Source organism: Bactrocera neohumeralis, chromosome 5 (genome assembly GCF_024586455.1).
Source record: "Bactrocera neohumeralis isolate Rockhampton chromosome 5, APGP_CSIRO_Bneo_wtdbg2-racon-allhic-juicebox.fasta_v2, whole genome shotgun sequence".
NCBI lineage: Eukaryota > Metazoa > Arthropoda > Insecta > Diptera > Tephritidae > Bactrocera > Bactrocera neohumeralis.
Genome location: NC_065922.1, coordinates 25,660,457 through 25,684,702, shown reverse-complemented (window position 1 = coordinate 25,684,702; position 24,246 = coordinate 25,660,457). Strand labels below are relative to the sequence as shown.

Here is a 24,246-nt window from a genome sequence, read left to right as displayed (position 1 = left end):
AACACCATCAACGGTGTAAGCTTAACGGTTGTGCTTGAATGCAAGTGCAATTTATGTGCATAATTTGCGAAATTTTCTATCTGAAGCGTATATTTTAGGTTACATTTTTTTTTGTCTGGATAAAGTGGGAGTTTCTTGGAGGGAGCAAATGCTTTTAGGTGTGGCAAACATAATTGAAATTTTTTTTCGTTCAAAAATTGTTAATGATTTTTTTTCTGTAAAATTATAAGATTTTGGCTTTTGGCTACGAAGACGAAAAATGTGCTGAACGGCCAAACATGTCTGTAGATGAGTAATTGAAAGCATTACTCGATGAAGACTGTTAACAAGCAAAAGGAGAGCTCGCAGAAGCTTTGGAAGTCACTTAAGCCACCATTTCAGAACAATAAAGGCACCCAAATATATTCAAAAGCAAAGAAATTGGGTGCCATATTCATTAAGGTGATACTGAACCTCCATTTTGCATATCAGAAATGCCGCTTGAACACCCAGAAAAGTCGTTTGCGCATCGGATTATGGCTGGTGATGAAAAATGGATCCATTACGACAGCCCTGAAGCAAAGAAACATATGTGAAACCGTGACACCAAGGTATATTTGGTGAAAACAGCATGGTGTGCTGTTCCTTTAAACTTCTATAACTGGGTGAAAACTTTAATGGTGGACGTTACTGACAACAACTCAACAAATTGTTGCTAGGATTGCCGCTTATTGTGCGGATTTGCGAATAGACAATAGGGCAATAATTTTTCATCATAACAACGCTTGGCCTCATTTTGAAAGATCCTTTAAAAGCTATTTGGAAAACAGCGGCTGGGAAGTTTCGCCATACCTACTATATAGCGCATATCATTCGCCTTCTGAGAACCATTCATACCGTTCGATGCAGGATCGCTTAGCTGGCATACGGTTCATAAAGAAGAGGGTATAAAAGATTCGTTTGATTATTTTGAAGCTTAAAAATGTATAAAGTAACCCTTTTAGAATATAAAAACGGGTTTACACTTTTTTCATTTTCATAAAATCATTTAAAAATTAAGAATTAATAAAAACATACAAAAATTAATATTTTTTGCTTAAATGTTTTAATTTTTTTAATTACTTTTACGATAGCAAAAGACGAAAAAATAAAAAAAAAGTACAAAACCAATTGCCACAAAAATACAATTATCATTGAGATTTGTATATGTATTACAATAAATTATGTTTCCGTTTGCTCTTTAATCATCCACTTAAGCTTAATTGCGCAATTAATTGATGCTTCAAAACATTTAAAAATTTACTTGCTCTACAAGTTTCCCCTACTTCCACCTGTACACCTCATTTTTTTGCATATTTTTTGTATTTTGAAATCCATTCGTTACTGTTTTGAGCTCATGCATCTCATAAAATTTCTTACACTCACTATCTCCGCTCGCTGTGGTGAATCGCCACCTGATTGAAAGCTTTAAAACGAAACCAGCATATGTGTTTGTCTGCAGTGAATCAACTGCCTTCCGCAATCACTTTGCATTTAGCACATTTAACACCTTTTCGCTTTTAGCGTAAACTCAAAAGACATTCTTTTCTACTTTTTAACATGCTTCTTCGCCAAGCAATTGCATTCTATTAAAAAGCCAGCAACAAATTGGCCTCTTTTAACATATTTACATATGAATACGAGCGCAAACGAAAATTTTGTGTACCAGTAATCTAATTCTGGCCAGACACGAGTGAAATATTTAACACATTTTCAAATGTGTTTATGTATTTGTGTGTGTGTGTATTTGTGCGTGTCCACATACTTAAGTTTTCAATTGGCGCTGTTCTAGTTTCGGCTGGCAGGCAGCGTGGCTCAGAAAATTGTTTTTGCGTGCATGCTCTTTTATCCTTGACACTTTGATTGCAAATATTTGTGTTAATCAAGCCAACAAATAAGTCAAGTGGATTTAGAAATAGCAGCAACAAATTGTGGAAGAGCAACACATGTAAGTTTATTTGGCTGCTTTGCGTGATAAGTGTGCTACGTTGTTGTTGCATTGGTGTGGCCCGTTAACTGATCCGTTAACGGAAGACAAAATTGCATTTAGATTTGTGGCACTTGCGTGTGGCCAGCACAAAAAGTAAAGAAATTAAAATAAGTCTGTAAAAATTTGTACGATTTATGGTGCGTGTGGCGACAATTGTCCTCTTTCTGCCACTCAAATATCCAAACAACTAATTGCTAGTTTCATTGCCTCAAGCGGCGAATATTTCATAGTAATATTTGTTTGCTCATATGTAAGTATGTAAGTTGGTAATTCTCTCATTCAATATTTGTAGATCTAATAGTTCTGATTGCTTTTAGTTAGTTTTTAAGTTATTACATTTTGCGATTTTAATTATTTATTATTTTCTTTTTCTTTATTATGATGTTTTTTAAATGGTACACTAATAATTTATCGATTTTTTATTCGATATCTGCGATATTTAGAAAATCTCAGTAGCATTTTGAAAAGTTTCATGTAGATTTTGTGATGTGAGCGTCAATACTCGTATAACATCGATAATTTATCCATTTTTTTATTCGATAACGGCGATATATCCAAAATTTTATTAAAATTGTGGCCATATTTAATGATTTATGGAGGTTTTGGGATACAAGTACGATAATTATGAAATATGAAAATTTTCTGTATGTCAATAATCGATAAATTATCGATAGAAGTGAATAATTTATATTATTTGTCTAAACAGCGAAACATTTTTCGATATTTCTAACAACCTTCTTATTTAAAGTTTTCACTTGGCGAAATAATCGATAAATATCGATGCAGTTTAAAACAAAAAGTAAATAATTCATATTATTTGTCGTAATACAAAAATTTATCGATATTTCTGACAACCTTCTTATTTACAATTTTCACATGGCGACATATTCGATAAATATTATCAAATCGGAAAATAATGATAAATGTATAGAAAATATCGTTTAGTTATTAGTACAAAGACATAAATTCATTATGATTTTTCTGTCAATTATTTGTGCACAAATGAAATTTTTCAACCGAAAATTCTATTTTTACAATTTTTACAATTTATAAAAAAAAAATAAATTAAATTTATTTTAACAATCGATTAATTTTTTTTTCGATAAATATCGATTGTTTCATTGAATTTCAAAATTTTTAATCATTTATCGATAATATGTTTATATATATATAAATTTTAAAAATATTTTATATTGTCGATTATTCCCTATATATTTTAAAGAGAAAATTTTAAAAATAGAAGAAAAAGTAAAATTTTATAAGAATAATTTTTATAGCTTTTTTCCGATACATATCGTTTGTTTCATTGAATTTCATCATTTTGAGTCTCTCTACATTGTTTAGCTTAGTTTAAAACCCGCAAATTTTGAACAGTTTAATTATCGATTATTCCCATAAATATGAGTTGTATCGAAATTTTTTTTATTTTCCAAACTTCGATTGTTAAATAAAAAATATATTTTGTTTTTTTTTTTTCGATAAATATCGTTTGTTCTACATATGAGTTGTTTTTTTTTTTAGTATCGATTATTTCGATAAATAATAGTTATCGATATACATAGTATAACATTTGTTGATATAATCGATAATTTCCATAAATATGATCTTAAGCAATGCTTAAATTGTACATTTTAAGCATTTTGATGTTATCGATTATCTCGTTAAACATTAATTTTTCGATATCTTTAGTGTAAAATTTCTATTTTATCGATAATTTCGATACATATTTGTATGTGTATGTATATTAATTTTTGTTGTATTTTAACTTACCACAAAACGGTATGCCGTCTGGCACCCATGTGCCTTTATCGCAAACACGTCGCGCCGGTCCCAGCAGCTCGAAACCGCGTTCGCATGTATAGGAAGCAACAGTGCCATGCGTCAAGTTCGCGCTGGAAAATACGACTGTGCTGTGGGCTGGTGAACCAGGAAAACTACAAGGTGGTTCTGCAATAAGAAAAATGAAATAAGATATTGATTATTAAAATTTGTTGGTATGCAAGCGACAAATGAAAAAATTGTATAAGGCAAGTCATCAAGTAATTTAAAAAGCCAGAAATTTAAAAATTAAATAAAATAAAGAAAATCCTCACACAATTTCTATTTCGCTGACTAAAAATTGCGAATTCAGTACTTGTAATTCAATTATAATTACCATTACACCACTTCCTATATGTAGGTACCCATAAATTTTGACATAAATCCACGCAAGTCAATTTCTAAAATAAAAATTAAAAATTCCACACGAATAAAGTCACTTCTCAGCCGCAATGTGTGTCCAACGCATAAATTTCACTTTTCCTGATGAATTACGCATAAAGTTGCGTAACAACGCACAGCACACAGCTGGTTTCGGCGCAGAAGTGAACTTCCTTGTGGCTGTCAGCAGTAAAGCTTTTAAGCTGTGCAACATACACCCAACTCGAAATAATGGCAGTTGCTGACGCTAACACACTAACTGACTGACAGACAACGCGAGCATTAAAAATCCTGCCTTGGAAGTGCGCCACGCGGCGCTTACATGCATTTGGAGCGATAAAACAGGGAAATTATGCACACAGGTATACCTTACATTAATCGAGAAATAATTTGGTTGTTTTAGACTTTCGTTATGTAAGTCATATTAGGCATAAAAGTCGTGCATACGCAGTAGTATACGCTAATTTTGAAAATTTCCCACGCCCCTTGGCGCTGGCGCAGCAGGGCATATATACTTTACAACTTTGAATATGCATATATATCTGTGTGTGTGTGTGTGTGATAGATGTGCGCAATAGTCATGCGCGCAGCAGTAACTGCGAGGTGATTAAGTCCAAGCAATTAGTTGGTATTGTCAAGCAACCCAAGCAAATTGCAGCAACAGTTGGACTAAGTACTACATACATATGTATACATAATTTACAAAAGTATATATACATAGCTATACATTATAGTCTCATAAGTCTCATATGCCTACCAACTGCTTTGGCTTTCAATTTCGTAATAACTAATTTGACTGCCTACTGACCGTTTTGACCTGTGGGCCGCCACTGCGTATGAGTAATCATACGATTTTGCAATAGTAAAGTATAAATTTCATATATCAACAATAAAATTTAGTTTCTTTGTATTTTTCATATATTTTCAGCATTTTATTATAGTTAGTTCCTCTTGAGTCTAACTCCAATGCATTTGCTCGGTTTCACTGCAATTTTTTAAGCTCTTTTGGTCTGCTGCGGCAATCGTTTGTTTGAGCTTCTTCAATTCACTGCCTTGCTGTGCATCGTAATTGCTCGTAACTAGCACGGAAGTGAGTTGTGTAAGCTGATAAGTTATAGGTTATAAAAAGAAATACAAGTTTGTGAATATTAAAAGATAAGTTTGTTACTTAGTTGAATTTTCTAATTCTTCGATTTTAATTTTTAGGTTTTATTATGAATGTTATGGGATTTATTGTGAAATTTAATGGTTGGTCAAGTATGTAGCAAATTATTTACGGTGAATGATAAAGACAACTGAAAGGCTTTAGAAGAATAAAAGAAGGTTATCAAGCGCCAATTGAGCATGAAGGGTAGCACTTTTTTCTTATTATTTGTAAAGGTATTGCACGGTTCCTATTTGAAATGAGGGAATATATATTTTTGTGTTCAGAAATGGTAGATATATTGGATAGTCGAAAAAGTCTTTTCGTATTTTGTCAATAGATGTCGTTGCAGTCGTATATTTCCATATGCTACCTATCGCATTGTATCATACAATATAGCGTTGAAAAGGTGAGATTTTAAGCTTCTTTTAACCCGGAAACAATTAAATTCGAGGAAGTTCAAAAAAAAGTTACAGCTGTTCAAAAATGAGTGAAAATAATGAAGAAATTCGCTATATTTTGAAATTTTTGTATAAAATAGGGAAGAATGCCACGCAAGTCACCAATGAATTTTGTGACGTTTTGGGAGACGATGCTGTATCAGGTCGTGTAGCACAACAATGGTTCGCTCGTTTCCGTTCTGGAAATTTCGATTGTCACTGATAATGTCTCTAGCGGAAAAATTGCAAAAAGTGGTCGACCTAAAATAGTACATATTTGTTTATTTAGTTATTAGTATTAATATAAAAAAATTAGTTGAAGTTTGATTAGAAATACGAAATACGAAAAGACTTTTTCGACTATCCAATATTTAGTAAAAAAAATATAAATAATTTTTCATATTTTTAAGAAGTAATGGCGATTTGAGAATATAAAAGCTTCTAGGGCTGGTCATTTGAGCTTATTTCCAGTATCAATTATGGAACCGAATATAAAATTTGTGAATGAAGTAGGTTTATAAATTTCTACTACAATTAGTGTTCTTGAATTTCTACTACTTAAAAATTATCAAGAATTTTTTTTTATTTATGGTCAATTACCCCAAATAAGTATGTCTGCGCAATGTTGGGCTGCAAATGAGATAATTATTAGTTTAGAAACACTTAAAAGGCACCGTCAGCTATATACTTCCAGCAAATTACAGAACTTGCTTAAGTTTTTGTCTAGGCTCCTAAATGTAGGCAAGATTTTTTTGCTTGTAAATTTTGATTATTATTCACCCGAATGTATGATACATACATAGTTATGTCAATTCTAATAATTCAGAAAACGGATACCAATTTTTTATAGATTTACGCTATTTTTTATTTATTATTTTGCCTTGAGGTTGTTTCTACGCCAATGAGTTTAGGCAATATCTTATTAGTTTTCTGATTACTACACTCTCGAAATAATACAAAAAATAACTCACTAATAATAGTTCTGGAAAATTTTTATAAGGTTGTTATTAAGAATTTAAGATATTTAAAATATATAAATTTTTGGAATTGTACAGATTTATACTATATTTTTTTTAATATTTTTTTTATATTTCTTTTGTGCTCAGATGTTGTCTAGGCTTCTAAATGTAGCGAAGACTTTGTTGTTCGCCAGATTTAATTATTATACACTGTACACCGAATCTATACCGTCACTATTTCGATTCTAGTAAATCTGAAAACTCAATCTGAAGTAGTTTTTAGGATTTTAGAATTTTTTTTAAATATATTTTTTGAAATGTTTGAGATTTATATAATATTATGGTTAGCCAGATTTTAATACTATACTCTCGAATTTGCCAGAATTTTAAAATAAATTTTTTCGTAATTTTTGATATTTATATTATATTTTATTCTTTATTTTGTTTCGAGATTTCATCTAGGCTCCTAAATGTAGGCAAGAGGTCATTTATTGCCAGATTTCAGAACTATACTCCCAAATTTTAAAAATGTTGAAAATATAATTTGTAGAATTTTTTAAGTTTATATTAAGTTTTTTTCAATATTTTGTTTCAAGATCTTGTTTAGGCTCCTAAATGCACGCAAAATATTATTGGTTGCCAGATTTAATTACTAAGACATATTATAAATATTTAAATTTTGATAGCTTTGTCGACACAATCAATTTTTTATTTTAAGATTAGAAGAATAACATATAATAAATATAGTTTTTTTGTAGGAAATTCTTGAGATTTTAATAGGCAAATTAGGTTTTTAAAAAATATTCCAACTTTTTTGTTTTTCTTTTAATGAATAACATTTTTATAATTGAATCGCCCACATATACTAACAATACAATAAACCAATCAGTCTTTATTATAACATAATATTTCAATGAAGGAATGCAGAAATGTTACATTTCATCCACCAAGCACTGCCATAAACCTTAACAGCAGCAGTTTGTACTTAATTCAGCAATAACTTGTAAAGTATTTAGCTTGTAATGCTTCCCGCGCAAATAGTAAATATTCACTGTTACACAATAAAATACTTAACCGATGAGTGGTGAGCATTCCTATACATACCTTCACTCGTATATATGTATATTTTTATTAGAGTTTGTGTAGAAGTTCATTTCCTCCTACCAACCGGGCACTAAAGACTTAAGACACAAACTTTCAACAACAAAAAATATGTACGTTTGTTTGCTGTAAACTGGAAATTAATTGCAAACCGGCAAACGATTAGCTTCGCCACCATGAGCTGTTAAGCGTTGCAAGCTATACCCGTGCCGTGGCGGTGCTGCAAGAAAATGCTGATCGGCTATGGCTGCGCGCACATTTTCAAGAGCAGCTAGGGGAAGAGCAAATTTACCGTTGCGTGTACAAATGTTAGCGTGTTGTTGCTGTTGTTTTTTGTAGTACTGCCCATGACGCCGTCATTGGCACATGTTCTCGCCAACCTGATGGGCGATGAGTGTGTTTTCGTAGACACACGCTCAAAACAATATGTTTGTATGTTGTGTGCGTTGTAACCGTTATGCAGTTATTGATTGCTTGATAGCGGAAAAATAATTGTTTGAAAAATTTATTACCGAAAGTTCAACAATAAAAATTATTAATAATAATTCACTTCATTCTTAAGCGTTGGGTGGCACGGTATTTGGGCTGAATAGAGTGATTGGCACTGAAAATAATTTATATTTATATAAATTTGAGAAATCGCTTGTGCGCTTGATTTAATAGGAAAAACTTTTGTGTAAAATTTTTATTTTGAAAAAAAAAAAACATTATTTTTTGTTAAAAATTTTTACTTTGACAAAAAAAAGTTATTTTTTGTTAAAAGCTTTATTTTGACAAAAAAAATATTGTTTGCTCTGTAAAAATTTTTATTTTGAAAAAATATTATTTTTTGTAAACAAGTAAAAAAAAAATTATTTTGAAAATAATTTAATTAAAAAAAAATTTTGTTGAACAATATATTTGTTTCCATTTTATAAATTTACGGAAAGATGATTATTGTAAAATAATTATTTTAGTAAAACAAAGCAATTTGTAAAAACTTGACAAATTTACCAAAATATTTTTTACATTTTACAAAAAAAATTATTTTGTAAAAAATGTATTTTTGTAACAATTTAACAAAACATATTTTTCTAACAATTTATTGTTTGAAGAAAAAAATGTAAAAAAATTGCAATTTAAAGTTTTTGTAAGAAATTTTATTTAAAAAACTTGTTCTTCGTGAAAATTTCTATTTTGCAAATTATAAATATATGATTTTATATATAAAATATATAATGTATTGTTAAAAATTTGACAAACTTACATAGAACAAAATATTTAAAAAAAATGTATTTAAAAAAATTGTAAAAATTTAACGAGTTCAAAAATAATTTTTTTTTTAACTAATTTGTTTTTAAAACATTATATTATATAAATGACAAATTTACCATAACATAATTTTTTGTAAAGTTTCGTTTAAAAAAAAAACTTGTAATTTATGTATGTATGTATATTGTAAAAAAATTAATAAATAACAATTTATGAAACAATTTATTTTACAAGGAAAAGTTTAAAAAAATTGGCAACATTACAAGAAAATAATTTGTTTGTAAATTTTTTTTATCAAATATTATTTTTTTGTTAAAATCTTACCACAACATAATTTTTTGTAAAGTTTCTTAGAAACGTAATTTTTGTAAAAGTTTTCTTAAATAATTTTTTATAAAACAATTTATTTTGCAAAAAAAATTAAACAATTTGGCAACTTTACAGAAAACAGAGTATTTGGTAAAATTTTTGAAACAAATATTATACTTTGTAATTTTTCTTAGTTTAAAAAATTTTACAATTTTACCAAAAGATTTTATATAAAACAATTTATTTTGCATCAAAAAAATTTCAATAATTTTACCAATACAATTTTTTCCTAAAATTTTATTTCTTGTAAAAAATTTTATTTTAAAATAAAAAAATATTTTATTTCTAAAAAATTGACAAATTTACCGGAACATATACATACATATGTAACAAAAAAATAAAAAAATTTTTTTGTTAAAAAATAAATTTTCCTGAAAACTCTCTGATTTATTGCATTGCCGTTTACTACCTTTCAAAATTTTAATTTTTTTTTCTTCATTGAAAATTTCCTTAAAATAATTACAAAAATCATTTATTCGAGTCCTAATTACCAAACTGAAATCCAAACCCGCAATCAAACGATATTTGAATTTAGAGAAAAATAGTGCAATAAAATGTTTTTTGTTGAAAAACATGCAACACTCGCCCGAAAACCCAATATTTTCCGCCTTTTACACTAATCACGTGTATCAGCCTACACACACATACACACATGCACACGCACACATCAAATCCAACCCGCTAAGCCCGTTCGCCATTCACTAAGTACGCGCAGTAACCACCGATAAAGGCAATTAAGCCGCTATTTATTATTATGTAAAGCACTTGCACTACTAGACGTTGGTCGCCACATTAATGGGGACGACAAGTGGCCACTAGCCGCCGCCATCGTGGCATAAACGCCACCGCTGACTTGTTACAATTCTTTTGTTTTACTTATGTGCATTGCTAAATTTTGCTGTTGGCATTCCGGTGTTGAGGTTATTGCTTGTGTGTTTGTTGTTTTTCTTGTTGTTGTGCGCTTGCTCCTTATTTGATGTAAGCGGCGCTGAATATCAGGTTACACTACTTTTCCAGCCAAGTACTGGCGGTGGTTGGGATTTTTTAGTGCCTGTTATTGTTGGTTTTGTTGTTGTAACAAGCCTGCGGCAATTTAGTGTCTGCACTAGTTTTAGCCACTTCTGGTTTGCCGTTAATCGGAGCGGCGCAAGTGTTTGATGGCATTTCACGTTGATGGTGCTTTCTTGTTGTTTTTTTATTACTTTTTTTGTTGTTTCTTGGTTTTTTGCGCGTTTGATTGCGGTGATTGTGCTAACTAAAGGTGACTAAGAGTAGTTTGTATGGTAGTCGGCATCGCTGAAATTGCTGCTTTTGATTATCTTAAAATGAAAGTTGAGTCAATTTGATTGGTTGATTATGCTGAAGTTGCATAGATACATACATATATATGGTGCTGTCCTGCTGATTTAGTGCTAATCTTATATAAGTGCGGTATTATCTGAAAAAATACATTCTACTCATCTAAACCACTTATTTGCTGTGTATAAAATGTGGTTGTCTACTTTTGAAAACCTTTTATATGCATAAATGGATTTTTGAATTAAAAAAAAATTCCCTGAGTTTGAACTTTTAGGAAATCTGAGGCTCTATATGAATCCGCAATTAACGAAAATATTTGCAATTTTTTCAAATATTATATTATAAATTTTTTTACACTTATATGCAATATTAGTTTTTTTGGGCTCACCCTAATAAGTATTTTTTCCTTTCTCTTTTTTCTTTGAGCTTATAATCTTTAATCTATTACATGTTATCTTTTACCCAAGTTGAATGTATTATGCCATTTACTGTTAGGCACTAAAAACTGTGTTTTACTTTTAGAATATAATTTATTGTTACATTTTGATCCTAAATGTATACTACGAAAAATATTTAAAAAATTTGTATAAAAAAAAATGGAAAAAATATATTTAAATCCTCTTTAAGTTGATAAGTAAAGATTTTTCAGCGATTTGGAAATAATTTTGTGCTTTCTAAGCGGCTTCTCATATTTTGTAATCGTAAAGTCGACTTTATTATTTTTTTGTGCATATAAGGAGGAAACTCCTAGATGTATACTACGAGAAATATTAGAAAAATGTTTATAGCTAAAAAAAAATTAAATATTATTGGTAAATTCTTTCCAAGGCTGTTAAAATTACTAAGCCTTCAAAAGGGTTGCCTAATAATTGTGATTTTGTAAATTTAACGCTAAACAAGCATTGGGCAGTATAATTTTTAAACACGAATGTATGTATGTATTTTTTGAAAATAAATATTTATTTTTAACAAATTAGTTTGTAAAATTGTTATGTGCATTCACAAAGGTCTACATATACCAGTCGACGTGCGATCTTCGATCAGCCATCTAACCTAACCTAACCTATTGATGACATTTTAGTTCTACCTAATCCTTTTCTTTCTAAAAATAATTGCCACTACGAAGATTAGTAAAGTCAAAGGCCATAGAAATGTATTAGCACATCGTTTTAAGAATGTATGATATAAAAGTTTCTAGTAATTTTGAATCAATATGCAATTTTTCTAATTATAATTGGGCTACTTGACATTGAAGGACTGCTAACCACAAGTTTCAGCCCTCAGCGATCAGTCAAGTAGGCCTTCTGCACGTAGAATTTCATTATCAGGTCATTCATGTTACATTAGTGCATCTCTAGCCTTTCCTCTAACCATATGCAAGTACTATATAATATTGTTTTAAATACGATTAATCGACTGAGAAGTTCTATAATGTACTACGAATGAAATTTTTTCATGTCGCCTAAAGGTATGCTTTGTGTATCGAGATATACTTTATTTAGTATATAAACGTATAGACTTGATGGTATCTTCAGCACAAATGCCGTAAATAAGCATCTAATGATAAAAGCTCAGAATATTACTGTAAAATTTAGAACTTTTTAAAATTTCAAAAAATTTAATTTTTTTTGTTATTTTTTAATATTGTGATATGTCTAGAATATTTTCTCAAAATTCCAAAGCAATCACAGTAAAAGTGTAGGAGATAGAACTTTTGGAAGAGTGGCCCGCCAGGCTAGACCGGTCGGCTGCTTCAATCTTTGATCGTGTTTTTCACGAAACTTTATTTTCTAATTCCGTGATCACGATTTCTCAGCAACTAGTAAAGCTATCTTATTTAGAGTTCTTCTAAATAAGATGACCTTGTAATTTAGTGAAGAATTGTTTTTCGAATACAACTAATTTTTTCAACGGATTTCGCGGTAACTGTTAGATTTAGAAGTATATTTTTATTTGCCGCTTTGCCAAAAAATTTTTTTTTCTTAAAACTTGCTGATAATCACGACCTACCACATACCCATCTACTAACCAATGAAGTTTGCTATTTTGATTTTAGATGAATCCTTCGTCTGTTACACCGACCACCGCCAGGAGACGTTTCTGAGTGGTGTCTCTGGAAACCAGCTGTGAATGCTTGAATTTCCAAAAAATTTAGGAAATATTAATGAAATATTATTCAAATGCTTATCTTTGAAATGCTTAGAAGTTGTAATAAAGTAACTCTTTTATTATATGAAAAAATGGTGAAAATTGCATTTTTTGGGCGTTAAAACTCATGTAATCCCTTAAGTGGAATTATTTCATAGGAGGCATTGTGCATACTTCACATCTCTAATGAAATCAAATATACAAATTTTTTTAAACTTAACTCGAATTTAGTTTTTCTGGTATGTAGGTTGCCTGCCTACGTTCAAATATGTAGAGAATTTGATTGGGAATATTTTAAAAACAATAAAGCCCTTTGCGATGATTAAAATTTGTTTTTGTTCTCTAATCCCGAAATATAAAAGGCAACCTATGTACTTAAATTCTTAGTAAGATTTTTTCGGATACTAAAAATTCTACCAAAAAAAAGCAAAATTGAGTAAATTTCAAATTGAGAATATTAAATTAACGAATGAAAAAAATTTAAATACAAAAAAATAATATTTGGGCTAATTTAAATTCGAAATTAGTTACAGTTCTGCTGTTCAAATTACAAAGCTTCCACTTGACCTGATCTGATATGCTTGCTGTTGTTGAGCATACACTGTGGAAATTAATTACATTTGTAATCGTAAATTTCTGACAGCAACTCCCACGCTGTGCAGTCACTGAAGCATTTAGATAGCCAGCAACAGACAAAATATGTTTAAGGGAGGTGAAAAGTAAATGCTGAACACAGGGGTTCCAAAAATATTTATTATTAATTTACAAAAGTATATGTAAATTAAAAACTATCGTTCTAAGCGATATTTCTGCTAAAAGGTTACAGCACTGACAAGTCCGCAAAAAGGTGTTTTCTTTTTTTTGATGAGATATTATTTTTAATTAATAAATAAAACTGATATACATTTACGCACTTGAATAAGCTTTAATAGTTGGTTATGAGTTTTAAAACAATTTTTGATTGCCCTGATGCCATAGCCGATATCCAAGAAGACTACCGAAAAAGGTGTTTAGCGGTGAGCAAGATTTTTCTGGTCAAAGTTATCTCTAATACAAAAGACGAAAAATTGTATTACTAAATATGAATATTATACTAGAGTTGATCAAAGCACTTTTCAAAATTTTGAATTTTGAAAAAATGTGGCTGATGTCGATTTTGGTTAAACAATTTACATTTTAGAGTATCCAAAAAGTTCTTATCCACAAAATCTTATGTCCTCAATCATTAGCCGACAAATTTATCTTACAAAGTCATTTAGGAATTCAAGTCTTTCGGTCCAGTCATTTCGAAGAAACTTTTCTCACGGACAACAGAGTTTCGAAAAACCAGGTTTCGATGAAGCATATCGGACATTAGTATGCTTTTTGTAGACATCCATTTGTTTTGGTGCTTGATGGATTCCAATTGTTCTGCGTTGGATCTGCGATAGCCCTGGTCATTCGCAGAGAAAGTTGAAAATTGTTTCCTTATTCTCTGGTATTTCGCAGCCTCAGCAGATATTGTTGTAGGGCATACCCATTTTGGACGCATGTTTAAAATGGTCAATGCCCTGTTATGGTAGCTGTTAGTCTGTAGATACTTTTCCTGGACCTATTTAATAAGTCGTTAGTTCTTTTCTTGTCATATATTGGCCATAACTGTTTAGTTATATTGCATTTTGTTATATTTTTCCATTTTGGTATTATCTCTGCCTCGGATTCGTTTAGGAAAGCTCTTGCCTTTGCCAACTCGTCTGCCGTTTCATTGACCCAGATCAAGCCTAGGTAGATCTTGTCTTCTAGTGAGCTCAGTGCTTTTTTGCAGTTAAGGACTATGCTGGAATTAGTCATGGGCGACGACAAGGCCAGGAGAGCCGCCTGGCTATCCGTGTATATTGCTGCTTTATGTATCTTCTCGTAGTTATTCAATAGAGCTCCGTAGGCCTTCTCTACACCCAGTGAAAACAAAAATACACTCATACCTTCAAAACTATTTGCCTCAACATCAAATTGTTTGAGAATATTTTTAAATATTTGTTCTTTTGATATACTACTTGTATGTACATTAGAGCGGGTTGGTTTACAGGGAGCCAAAAAAAACGAAAACATCTCGTATGTGGAAAATGTTCAACAGATCACTCTGCGATTTTCAATGCAGGTGCTTTTTGTCCGAATCAGATCATAATCATTAGAGTCAGATCGTACAACTATAACATGTATCTCTCATATAACCGATTATTCCGATTTTTGAAACTCGTCATAAAAAGCGCTGGCTCGAAACTGGTTTCAGACCCATAGTTTCTTATGCAAAGTTGTTTATAATGAACATAGATAATTTATCGAATACGCGATTTTAATCAAAAAAAATCGACAAGGTCTTATGTACAGGTATATTCAAAAAAAAAAGTTTGAAATTAACTAGTGGATATAATCCTGCAAACTATATATTGAAATTAGAAAAAATATTGAGTTAACTAATCCCGCACAAATTTTGATAGAAATGTTAATTCAAATAAAGATTTTCAAATATTTTATTTTAGTCGATATTAGTCCACTAGGTAAATAACCAAATAAACCCCAAACGTTGAGCTTTCTTCGATATGATAGATATGTATATAAATATATCTCAAAATTTCTCATTTCACTTTATTTCAACTCCGCATTCATAAATACAGACAAACAAACCTACATGTGCGCATGCAGGTATTTCCCTTTTTATTGAACCGAACCTAAACTTGTTGCCACACAAAGATCACATCAGTAAAATCATCACACTGATGACTGCGCAGATGGTACTTGCTCGAACACAAAAATATTCCCAACTCAATCGCGATGTGAAGCAGCAGTGAAAGTGATATCTACACCAGAGAAAACAACAAAATAAGAAGCTACAAAAACAAGCAGCAGGAGAAATAAAAGAAAAATGGAAATGAAGAAGAAAAAAAGCAACAACAAAGTCTTGTACAACTCAGAAATAAACTGGAAAAGACAACAACTGCACAGCCACAACGAAAGACGCACAACAACAACAACGCGAGAGAGAGAGGTAATACTAATTATGATTGTTAACCTACGCAGCTTTCTTATTACCCACCGAGACGACTGCAGCTGGATTGTTGGCTGCCAGACACAATCACAAACATACGCACACACACAAACATTTGCTGCTTTCGTATTTGTAATGCTAAAGCAGTTACTTTTCATTCTGTTGTTGTTGCATTTTCTATTTTTTTGGTTTCTTTTTCATTATTGCGTTTGTGAAAAGCTTTGTGCTTATGTGTTTAGGTTAGCTAACGGTAAGGTGACGATTGCTATTGGATTTCGGTCAGCAAGTGCTGGCTTACACACACAATCGCCTATAAATAGACGTTGACAAAACGGTACATATGAGTTTAATTTGTTTATGTGCGACGTGTATTTGTTGTACACGCATTCCATAATGTGTATCGAAGTATTTGCATAAATTATTCTCGTATAGGCTTTTATTTAAGGTATTTGAGGGGGGCATTTTGAAAGGAAATTTCTGACAATTTCTTTCTTCACGAAATGAAGCCAAATTTTATTAGATATGTATTAAATCTAAGAAATTTTGTGGATTATTGTGTATCATATACATTAGGGTGCACCCAAAGCCAACTTATCGAATTCATCGGTGAAAATGAACAGAGAAAAAAAAATATCCCTAAAAGAAAATTACTATTTTGTTAATTTTAGAGTGCGCTTAAAGCAAACTTATCGAATTCATCGGTGAAAATGAGCAGATAAAAAAATTTCCCTGAAAGGAAATTATTATTTTTTTAGTCTTAGGGGTGCGCCTAATGCAAAATTATCGAATTCGTCGGTGAAAAACAACAGAGAAAAAATATCCCTGAATGGGAATTATTGTTTTATTACTTTTAAGGCTTTGCCTAAAACAAACTTATCGAATTTATGGGAGAAAATAAATAAAGAAAAAATATCCCTGAAAGGAAATTATTATTTTATTAATTTTAAAAGATATCGATAATCGTTCAAAGGTTTCATATATATAAATAACAGGTAAAAAATCTGTTTTCTTTAAAAATACCGCAATTTTTTTTTAGTTCGGAATTTTTAGAACATATAATATTTTAAATTATTTTAAAAATTTTATATGAGAAATTTTGTTTGCTCACCGACACCTTTTATAATTTAGTGCAAAATTTGTCTCTGCAGCAATTTTTTTTTCTAATTTTTTTTTAAATATTTACCTTAAATCAAAAAATTTCATGAGACATGTTTTTTGCTCACCGAAACCTTTTACAATTAAGTTTAAAAAGTTTCCCTGCAGGGATATTTTTTTTCTAGTTATTTTTTTATATATATACATATATCTCAATTCAAAAATTTATATGAGAAGTTTTGTTTGCTCACTAATTTCCAATGCAGGGATGTTTTATTTCATTCTTTTCTAAAATATATACCACAATTCAAATATTTATAGGAGAAATTTCGTTTGCTCACCGACACCTTTTACAATTAAACTAAAAAATTTCCCTGCAGGGTTATTTTTTTTTAATTCTTTTCTTAAATATATACCTCAATTCAAAAATTTATATTAGAAATTTTGTTCAACACCTTTTACAATTAAGTTTAAAAATTTCCCTTGCAGGGATATTTTTTTCTCTATATACGTTAATTTTAAGTAAATTTTCTGCATAACCTCATTTCATTATTTCAAAATAATGCAACAAATCTCATCTTCATTGCTCTCAATGTAAGCTCACGTTTGTTTTTTGCTTTAAAACCAAACAAAAAGAGAAGCAACAACAAACAATTAAATGCGCACATGTAAATTTCGCAGTCCTCAAAACTAAAAAAAAATCTTTATTTACCAAACCGAACAAATGATAAAAGTAAAAAACGGCATTGCTTCGCTGATTACTTTCTTTTACCTCGTTGATCTCGAACGCACACCGAATTGGGTCAACAACTGGGTCGGCACTTGCACTTTTCAAGAAGCCAAATTGCAGACACACTCCACGACGACGAAACCACACAGCCTAGCCAAGCATTTGAAGTATAAAAAACCACATCAGATAACCAAAAGTAGACTAAGACATTGAAATCAATTTCGCCGCACAAACCGAAAGAACAAAGCTGCCTCTTGCTGGCGGGCATAATAAAGTTCAAGCAGTTTAATTGCGCCAACTGTGCAGACAAATTGCCGGCGAGTAAACACAATGGACTTGCCTGTGTGTGTAGGAGAATTAGAATAAGTGCGGGAGGGGCTCAAGTCGCACAACAACGAAATTAATTGTGGGAAGTATGATTGTTGTTTGTATTTAAGGTATTTCATATGAAGTTGAAATATAAAAAAAATATTTGTTTTATATGCTTTTATTTTTATTTTTATTTTTATTTTTTAAAGAATTTCCTGGCAAATTTTGTGGGGCGTGGAGAGTGGGCCGATTTTTTAATAGTAAATATTAAAAATTGATAAGTTTTTACAATTCAAAGGACGGACAAAGACAACCTTTCAAATTTTTAAATACCATATCAGTGCTGACTTTTAGTTTTAGGACTTACAAGTTAACAAAACTATAAGTATAAAAACATCAGATTAACTAAGACATTGATTCCAATCAATTTAACAATAAAGCTGCCTCTTTACAGTTGCGATTTTTTGTATCCATAAATCCAAATAAGTTCCTCCGAATTTGTATGATTGTTTGTATTTAACTTCTTTCTATTTCATATGAAGTTGAAAGAAAAAAATATTTGTTTTATATGTTTTTATTTTTATTTTTAAAGCATTTTCTGGCAAAACTTTAATAGTAGTAAAAATTTAGTAATTCTAATTTTTCAATTCAACAAAGTTTTTATAATTGTTAAAATACTTAACCTAAAATACCGGCAGTTTACTTTACCATATATGTATATCTGGTATCAGTGCTTTGAGTTAATATTTAAGAATTTACATGCTTTGGATCCATAAATCCAAATAAGTTCCTCCAATTTGGAGTTTCAGTTTATTATTGCCTTGGATTAATACGACAACGCTTCTTTTCAATTCAAAGCACTTTTTGGTATTTGTATATTTTCTGAATGAATAAGTTTAAACACATTCTTGACTTTTATATAACCCATTGGACGTTTTTACTTAGGTTTCAACGTAATTTCTCTTTCTACTATATATGATGGTTTTTCTGATTTGTGGTCGAAATTCGGAGTTTCAAGACTGAGAAATGTCTCCAACACAAAGCAGTTGCATTGCCAGTATCATCAGGCACTTCTTTACCGAATATTGAATGATTTCTGAATAATATATTTACACTAGTTCAAGATTTTCAGTACTTACTGATATGACGTAACCAGTAGCCAATATTAACTTCCGAAAGGTTACGTTCACGAAAAAATTGTTTTAGGCTTTTTTGGTGAGCATTCAATTTCGACCAAAAGATCTACATTATTCTGTTTGATAATAAGAACAAAATAGAAGTCTGTTAGGTGGAAGACTTACTCGTTACAATTAAAACTTCATGCTTGGAGTGCATTTCTTAGAGGTGTCTATCAGCTAACTTTTCAAAATACCAGTAGAAAAAAGACATTTGTATTTTTAGATATTATTATACCCGTTATTATACCCTTCTTAGTATACGTTATTGTATCCGTTATTATACCCGTTAATATTATGACATATTTGTCAGTTAGTATGTGTTTTCCGAAAATTAATATATTATTTTCATAGCTGTAGCTAAATCTAAGCTATTTCTAACCAGCAAATTAATAATTTTGCTTTTGAAACTGAAAACAAAGTAGAAATTTCAACTCCTTTCAACGGTGCTCTCCTGTACCAAAATTAGTTAATTAAATTAATTATACATTTCTTTCTTGCCCTGCTTACATGCCTTTCTTGCCTGCGTAACCACCTACTTAAGCAAATAGTGGTTTATGGCTTCATGCCCCTCTTTCAACTATTGTTGTTCCACATTTTTGTATTTCCACTTTGATGAGTAGCGCCTAATTACCGACATTGACCACACAAACCGGGCGCCCACCGAAGTAAAAATAAAAAAATCAGCACGTGTGTTAGTAATTTAGAGTTATATACTTTTGTATAAAGACACATTGAGGTAAGTTCTTGCAACACGCCTTTTGGCCACCAAACCACAGACGGCAACGCAGCGTTTGCGGTTAAATGGGTGAATGCGGCGCAACAAGTGAGCGAATGAATGTGATTGTGCAATATTATTAGTGCATAACGTGCTGTACATTTGATAGAGAGAAGTGAGAGGCGGCAAGAAGGAAAGTTGGATGAAGCAGAAGGCGGTGAAGGAGAAGAAAAACGCAATTACTAAATGAAAACATTAGTGACTGTGAGGTGTGCAAAGAAAGTCATTGCAATATGAGCGCATAAAAACACACACCCACACATCTACATATAAAGATATATATATGTGTACATACATATATATATAAAGCAAGTCTTGGAGCATATGGAGTAAGCGAGCATGCGCTGGATACTAGAAGGAGCCAGCCGCAGCGGTGAAGTGCAATAAAATGAATTTGCAGTTGCGATTGTTTAGGTTTACTGCTTTGTATTTATTCATGTTGTGGGTGCTTCCGTTGAATATATGCAATTTGCTTAATAAATAGTTTGCTCGCTACTAATTGCGGTAATTAAAATAACTGATTTATGAATCATATATGCACAGTTAAGAGTTTCCTATGAGTGTGTAAGTAATTAGAATGAAATTTAACACTTATTAGACGGATATTTATTATATGTATGTATATTTATTTATAGCTACATACATATTTAGCATAGAATTAAGGTTAAGTGCATTATAAATTTTTAACATAATAAAATATAAAAACACTTAGATCTGATTATAAAAATAATATTTTTAAAATATAAAAAAAACTTATGTTGAACCCTTCAAAGCTACAAAAGATTCCATATAAGAACATTGATCGGCCAGTTTTTTCTTTCAGCTGCATGCTATAGTGACTCGATCTCAACAATTTCTTTGTAGAATGGACCATTGCCTTAGGCAATAATCCCTGCCAAATTTAGTGAAAATATCTCATCAAATGAAAAAGTTTTCCATACAAGCTCTTTATTTCAATTCTTCTGTTTGTATGGCAGCTATATGCTATAGTGAAGCGATCTGAATAATTTCTTCGCATATTGGTCCTCTGCCGTAGGCAATAATCCGTGCCAAATTTAGTGAACATACATATCTCGCCAAGTGAAAAAGTTTTCGTTCGCAAAATTTCAGATCGATATTTCAAAAATGAAGGGAGTAGTTCGCTTATATACAGATAGACAGTCCAACATAACTAAATTGGACGGATGTGCTTTTTAGACGTGTGGTTTACAATAAGATGGTCTTTTTGACTGCTATTACTTTATTTATACTTAGTTCGTTTGCCATTTCAAAATGAACAGACTTAGTCCGGAACAACTGTCGAAATTTATTACCAAAATCATGATTAGACTGTGACCAGTAATTGGTGAACATAATCGTCCAGCAAAGTTCGTAATCCGACTTTTGAATCGATTTCGTACCACGTTTACTCGAGTGAATAATACTTATTCGCAGTAACATCGTACAGTGCGCACCGAAGACGCTAATGCTTCTGTGGAACAGAGTATCGAAGAAGACCAGAACGAGGCCATCCGCCATTCCTCGCAACAACTTCATGGGAAATTTTGCGAAAGGATCTTTTGCAAGAATTGAAGTTCAAAGACCAAAAAAGATCCGAACGGGTCCATCCGCCCTCCCACGTAATAATCTAGTTTGAGGCCATTCACTTCATGGAAGATTTTGTGGAAGGATCTTTTACAATGGGCCCAAAACGAGATGTTATTTTCACAAGAAAACTATGTTCAGCGATAAAGCTTACTTTTGGCTTAATGGATATGTTAATGATGATAATCCACGAGCCCTTGTTGAGACGCCGTTACTACATCTTCAAAAAATCATTGTTTGAGGGGCAGAGCGATATTTCTTCAAAAATGTAGCGAAATGAATGTTATAGTCAATGGGGAACGCTATAGAGCCATGATTTAATTATTTTTCGTGCCTGAATTCGTAAATGTTGTGAGTATAGTGATGTTGACGACCTTTTGTTTCAACAAGACGGCGCTACATGCCTCACAGCCAACGAAATCATCAATTTATTGAAGGAAACTTTTGCTGAGCGAATTATTTGGCATCGTGGGCCTGTGCCGTATCGTATGATTTAAGACTATTGTACTACTTTTTGAGATGTTATGTTAAGTTACTTGTGTACGCAGATAGGTCTGAGAGGATATCGTCTTGGAAAAGGTATCATTTGCTGCAAAAAGTGGTCTAAAATTCCACTTGACTAGAGTTTATACGAAAAAAGGTTAGAACAAATTTAAGCGAAGCATCATTCTACCATATCAGTATGAGTTGAATGCTTTCGATCATTTACCAAACAGTTAATAGGTTCAAAGAATTGTAGAAGCAATAATTTCTGTCCAATTTTTGTCACTTTAGCATATACCCATCCATCCTTATAGGTAGAAATAATAACTCGTGCTTGAAAAATTTTTAAAATTCATTTAGGAACTTTGATGAGGCCAACTTTCATCAGCGATGAGGATAATAAAAATATAAATGTCTAAATCGATACTATCCTATGATTTTGCAGGTAACTTATTCACTATAAAAAGTAGACTAATAAGCTTATACTATTTTCAGCTTTGTCCTATCAGTATCTCAGTAACGCCTTAAAAAAGACGCTCTCTATGGGAATTGTTTATAATACTATAAATGAAGATCTAGTAGTTATAGCAAAATATATAGTTTAAATGATGGATAACCAAAAAATTAGAGAAAAAAGAGAAACGACTTAAATAAGTTAAAATTGTCTTTTATAAAAAAATTTATTCTTACTTAAATATTTGACAAGAAAATTGTGTGCAACATGCACAGAAATAATGTTTACCAAGGACCATACACATATACCATAAACAGAGTATACAATATGAAGGAAAAATCGACGGATATCCCTTAAAACATATATAGTACATAAGTAGTATAGTACATATAAATTGTACATATATCGTCAACTAAAATGCAAAATAACGTAACTTCATTTTTCATAATAAGTTGTATGTATAATAGAAACCACTCAAATTAAAACAAAATTTGAGGTTTGGTTACAAAATGGTTATAAAATTGGTTGTATATTGGTTCTAAAATGGTTACATATTGGTTATCAAGCACTGATATTGAAACAAAATTTGAGTTTTGGTTACAAAATGGTTATAAAATTGTTATAAGGCGGTTATATATTGGTTATAAGTTCAAAGGCAGGAAAAACATTATCATGAAACCACTCATATTGAAACAAAATTTGAGTTTTGTTTATATTGGTTATATGAAGATTATCATGTACTCATATTGGAAAAAAAATTGAGTTTTGGTTACAAAAGGGTTATATATTGGTTATTATGTATATCTTACAGCGATTTTTAATACTTTTTTTGACGGGCTATATGTACTCTTTTGTATGAAAAGATTTTTCATTTGATGGGATATCTTCTTGTAACGAATCTTTGGTGTTTGTGAAGGGTATTATAGCTTCAGTGCAAACGAAGTCAACGATTTTTTCTTAATTTTGTCGGATATAAAATTTTACAAAGCTTTTGGAATGTCAAAAAATCTAAGAAATGAAACTCAATTGAAATTCCACTGTTATTGCTTAAAGCCTCATCCAAAATTACTAAATAAATGCAGCCAATAAAAATTGGAAAAATTGTGTCAATTAACTTTCCATTGCAACTAATTCTATTCAGCAAATAAACGCATTTATTGAAATCTGCTAACAAAACCCAAATTAACCCATTTCGTAGCGCTGCTAATTGGATAAATGCTTTAAGTTCATATACATTTTGTACTGCCGACAAACGAGTCGTGGTGCTAATGAACTTCCATAATTGTCGGTAAACACTCACACACACACAGCCACAGCCACAACATACACGCTACCGTGTTTATTGACGTTACTCCGCGCCTATAATTGAGGCAAAGATGGATTTCCGGAGCAAATGCACATGCACTTGTCGCTTGCCATCAGCTGACAGCTGTCAGTTGTTGGCCAACAGCAAGCGTTTGGCACTTGCGCAAGCACACGAGGAGGAAGCAGAACAAGAAGCAAATAAGAAGTTGCCGCAATAAAAGAATAAACAAACAAGTGAACGTCAGCCAGCAGCCAATTCACGCCTCTAAAGTGAAAAACACATACATCCAAGCACACCAACAAAAATGCTAGCATGCACGGTGCTAAAGCCAAGAATGAAGCTAGAATGCAAGAAAAGTAAAAAAAACTGAAAAAAGAAACAAAGACAAC

General features: G+C 31.2%; 1 protein-coding gene across 2 annotated transcripts in view; it reads right to left on the bottom strand.

The window, feature by feature from the left end:
- The window catches only part of LOC126760141 (uncharacterized), a 102,766-nt gene that overhangs the window by 31,299 nt on the left and 47,221 nt on the right, over positions 1-24,246 (bottom strand). For both annotated transcript variants that reach the window (XM_050475580.1, XM_050475579.1), the window contains exon 3: positions 3,779-3,955. In XM_050475580.1, coding sequence (XP_050331537.1) covers positions 3,779-3,955 — 177 coding nt within the window. The remainder of the gene's footprint in view (positions 1-3,778; positions 3,956-24,246) is intronic.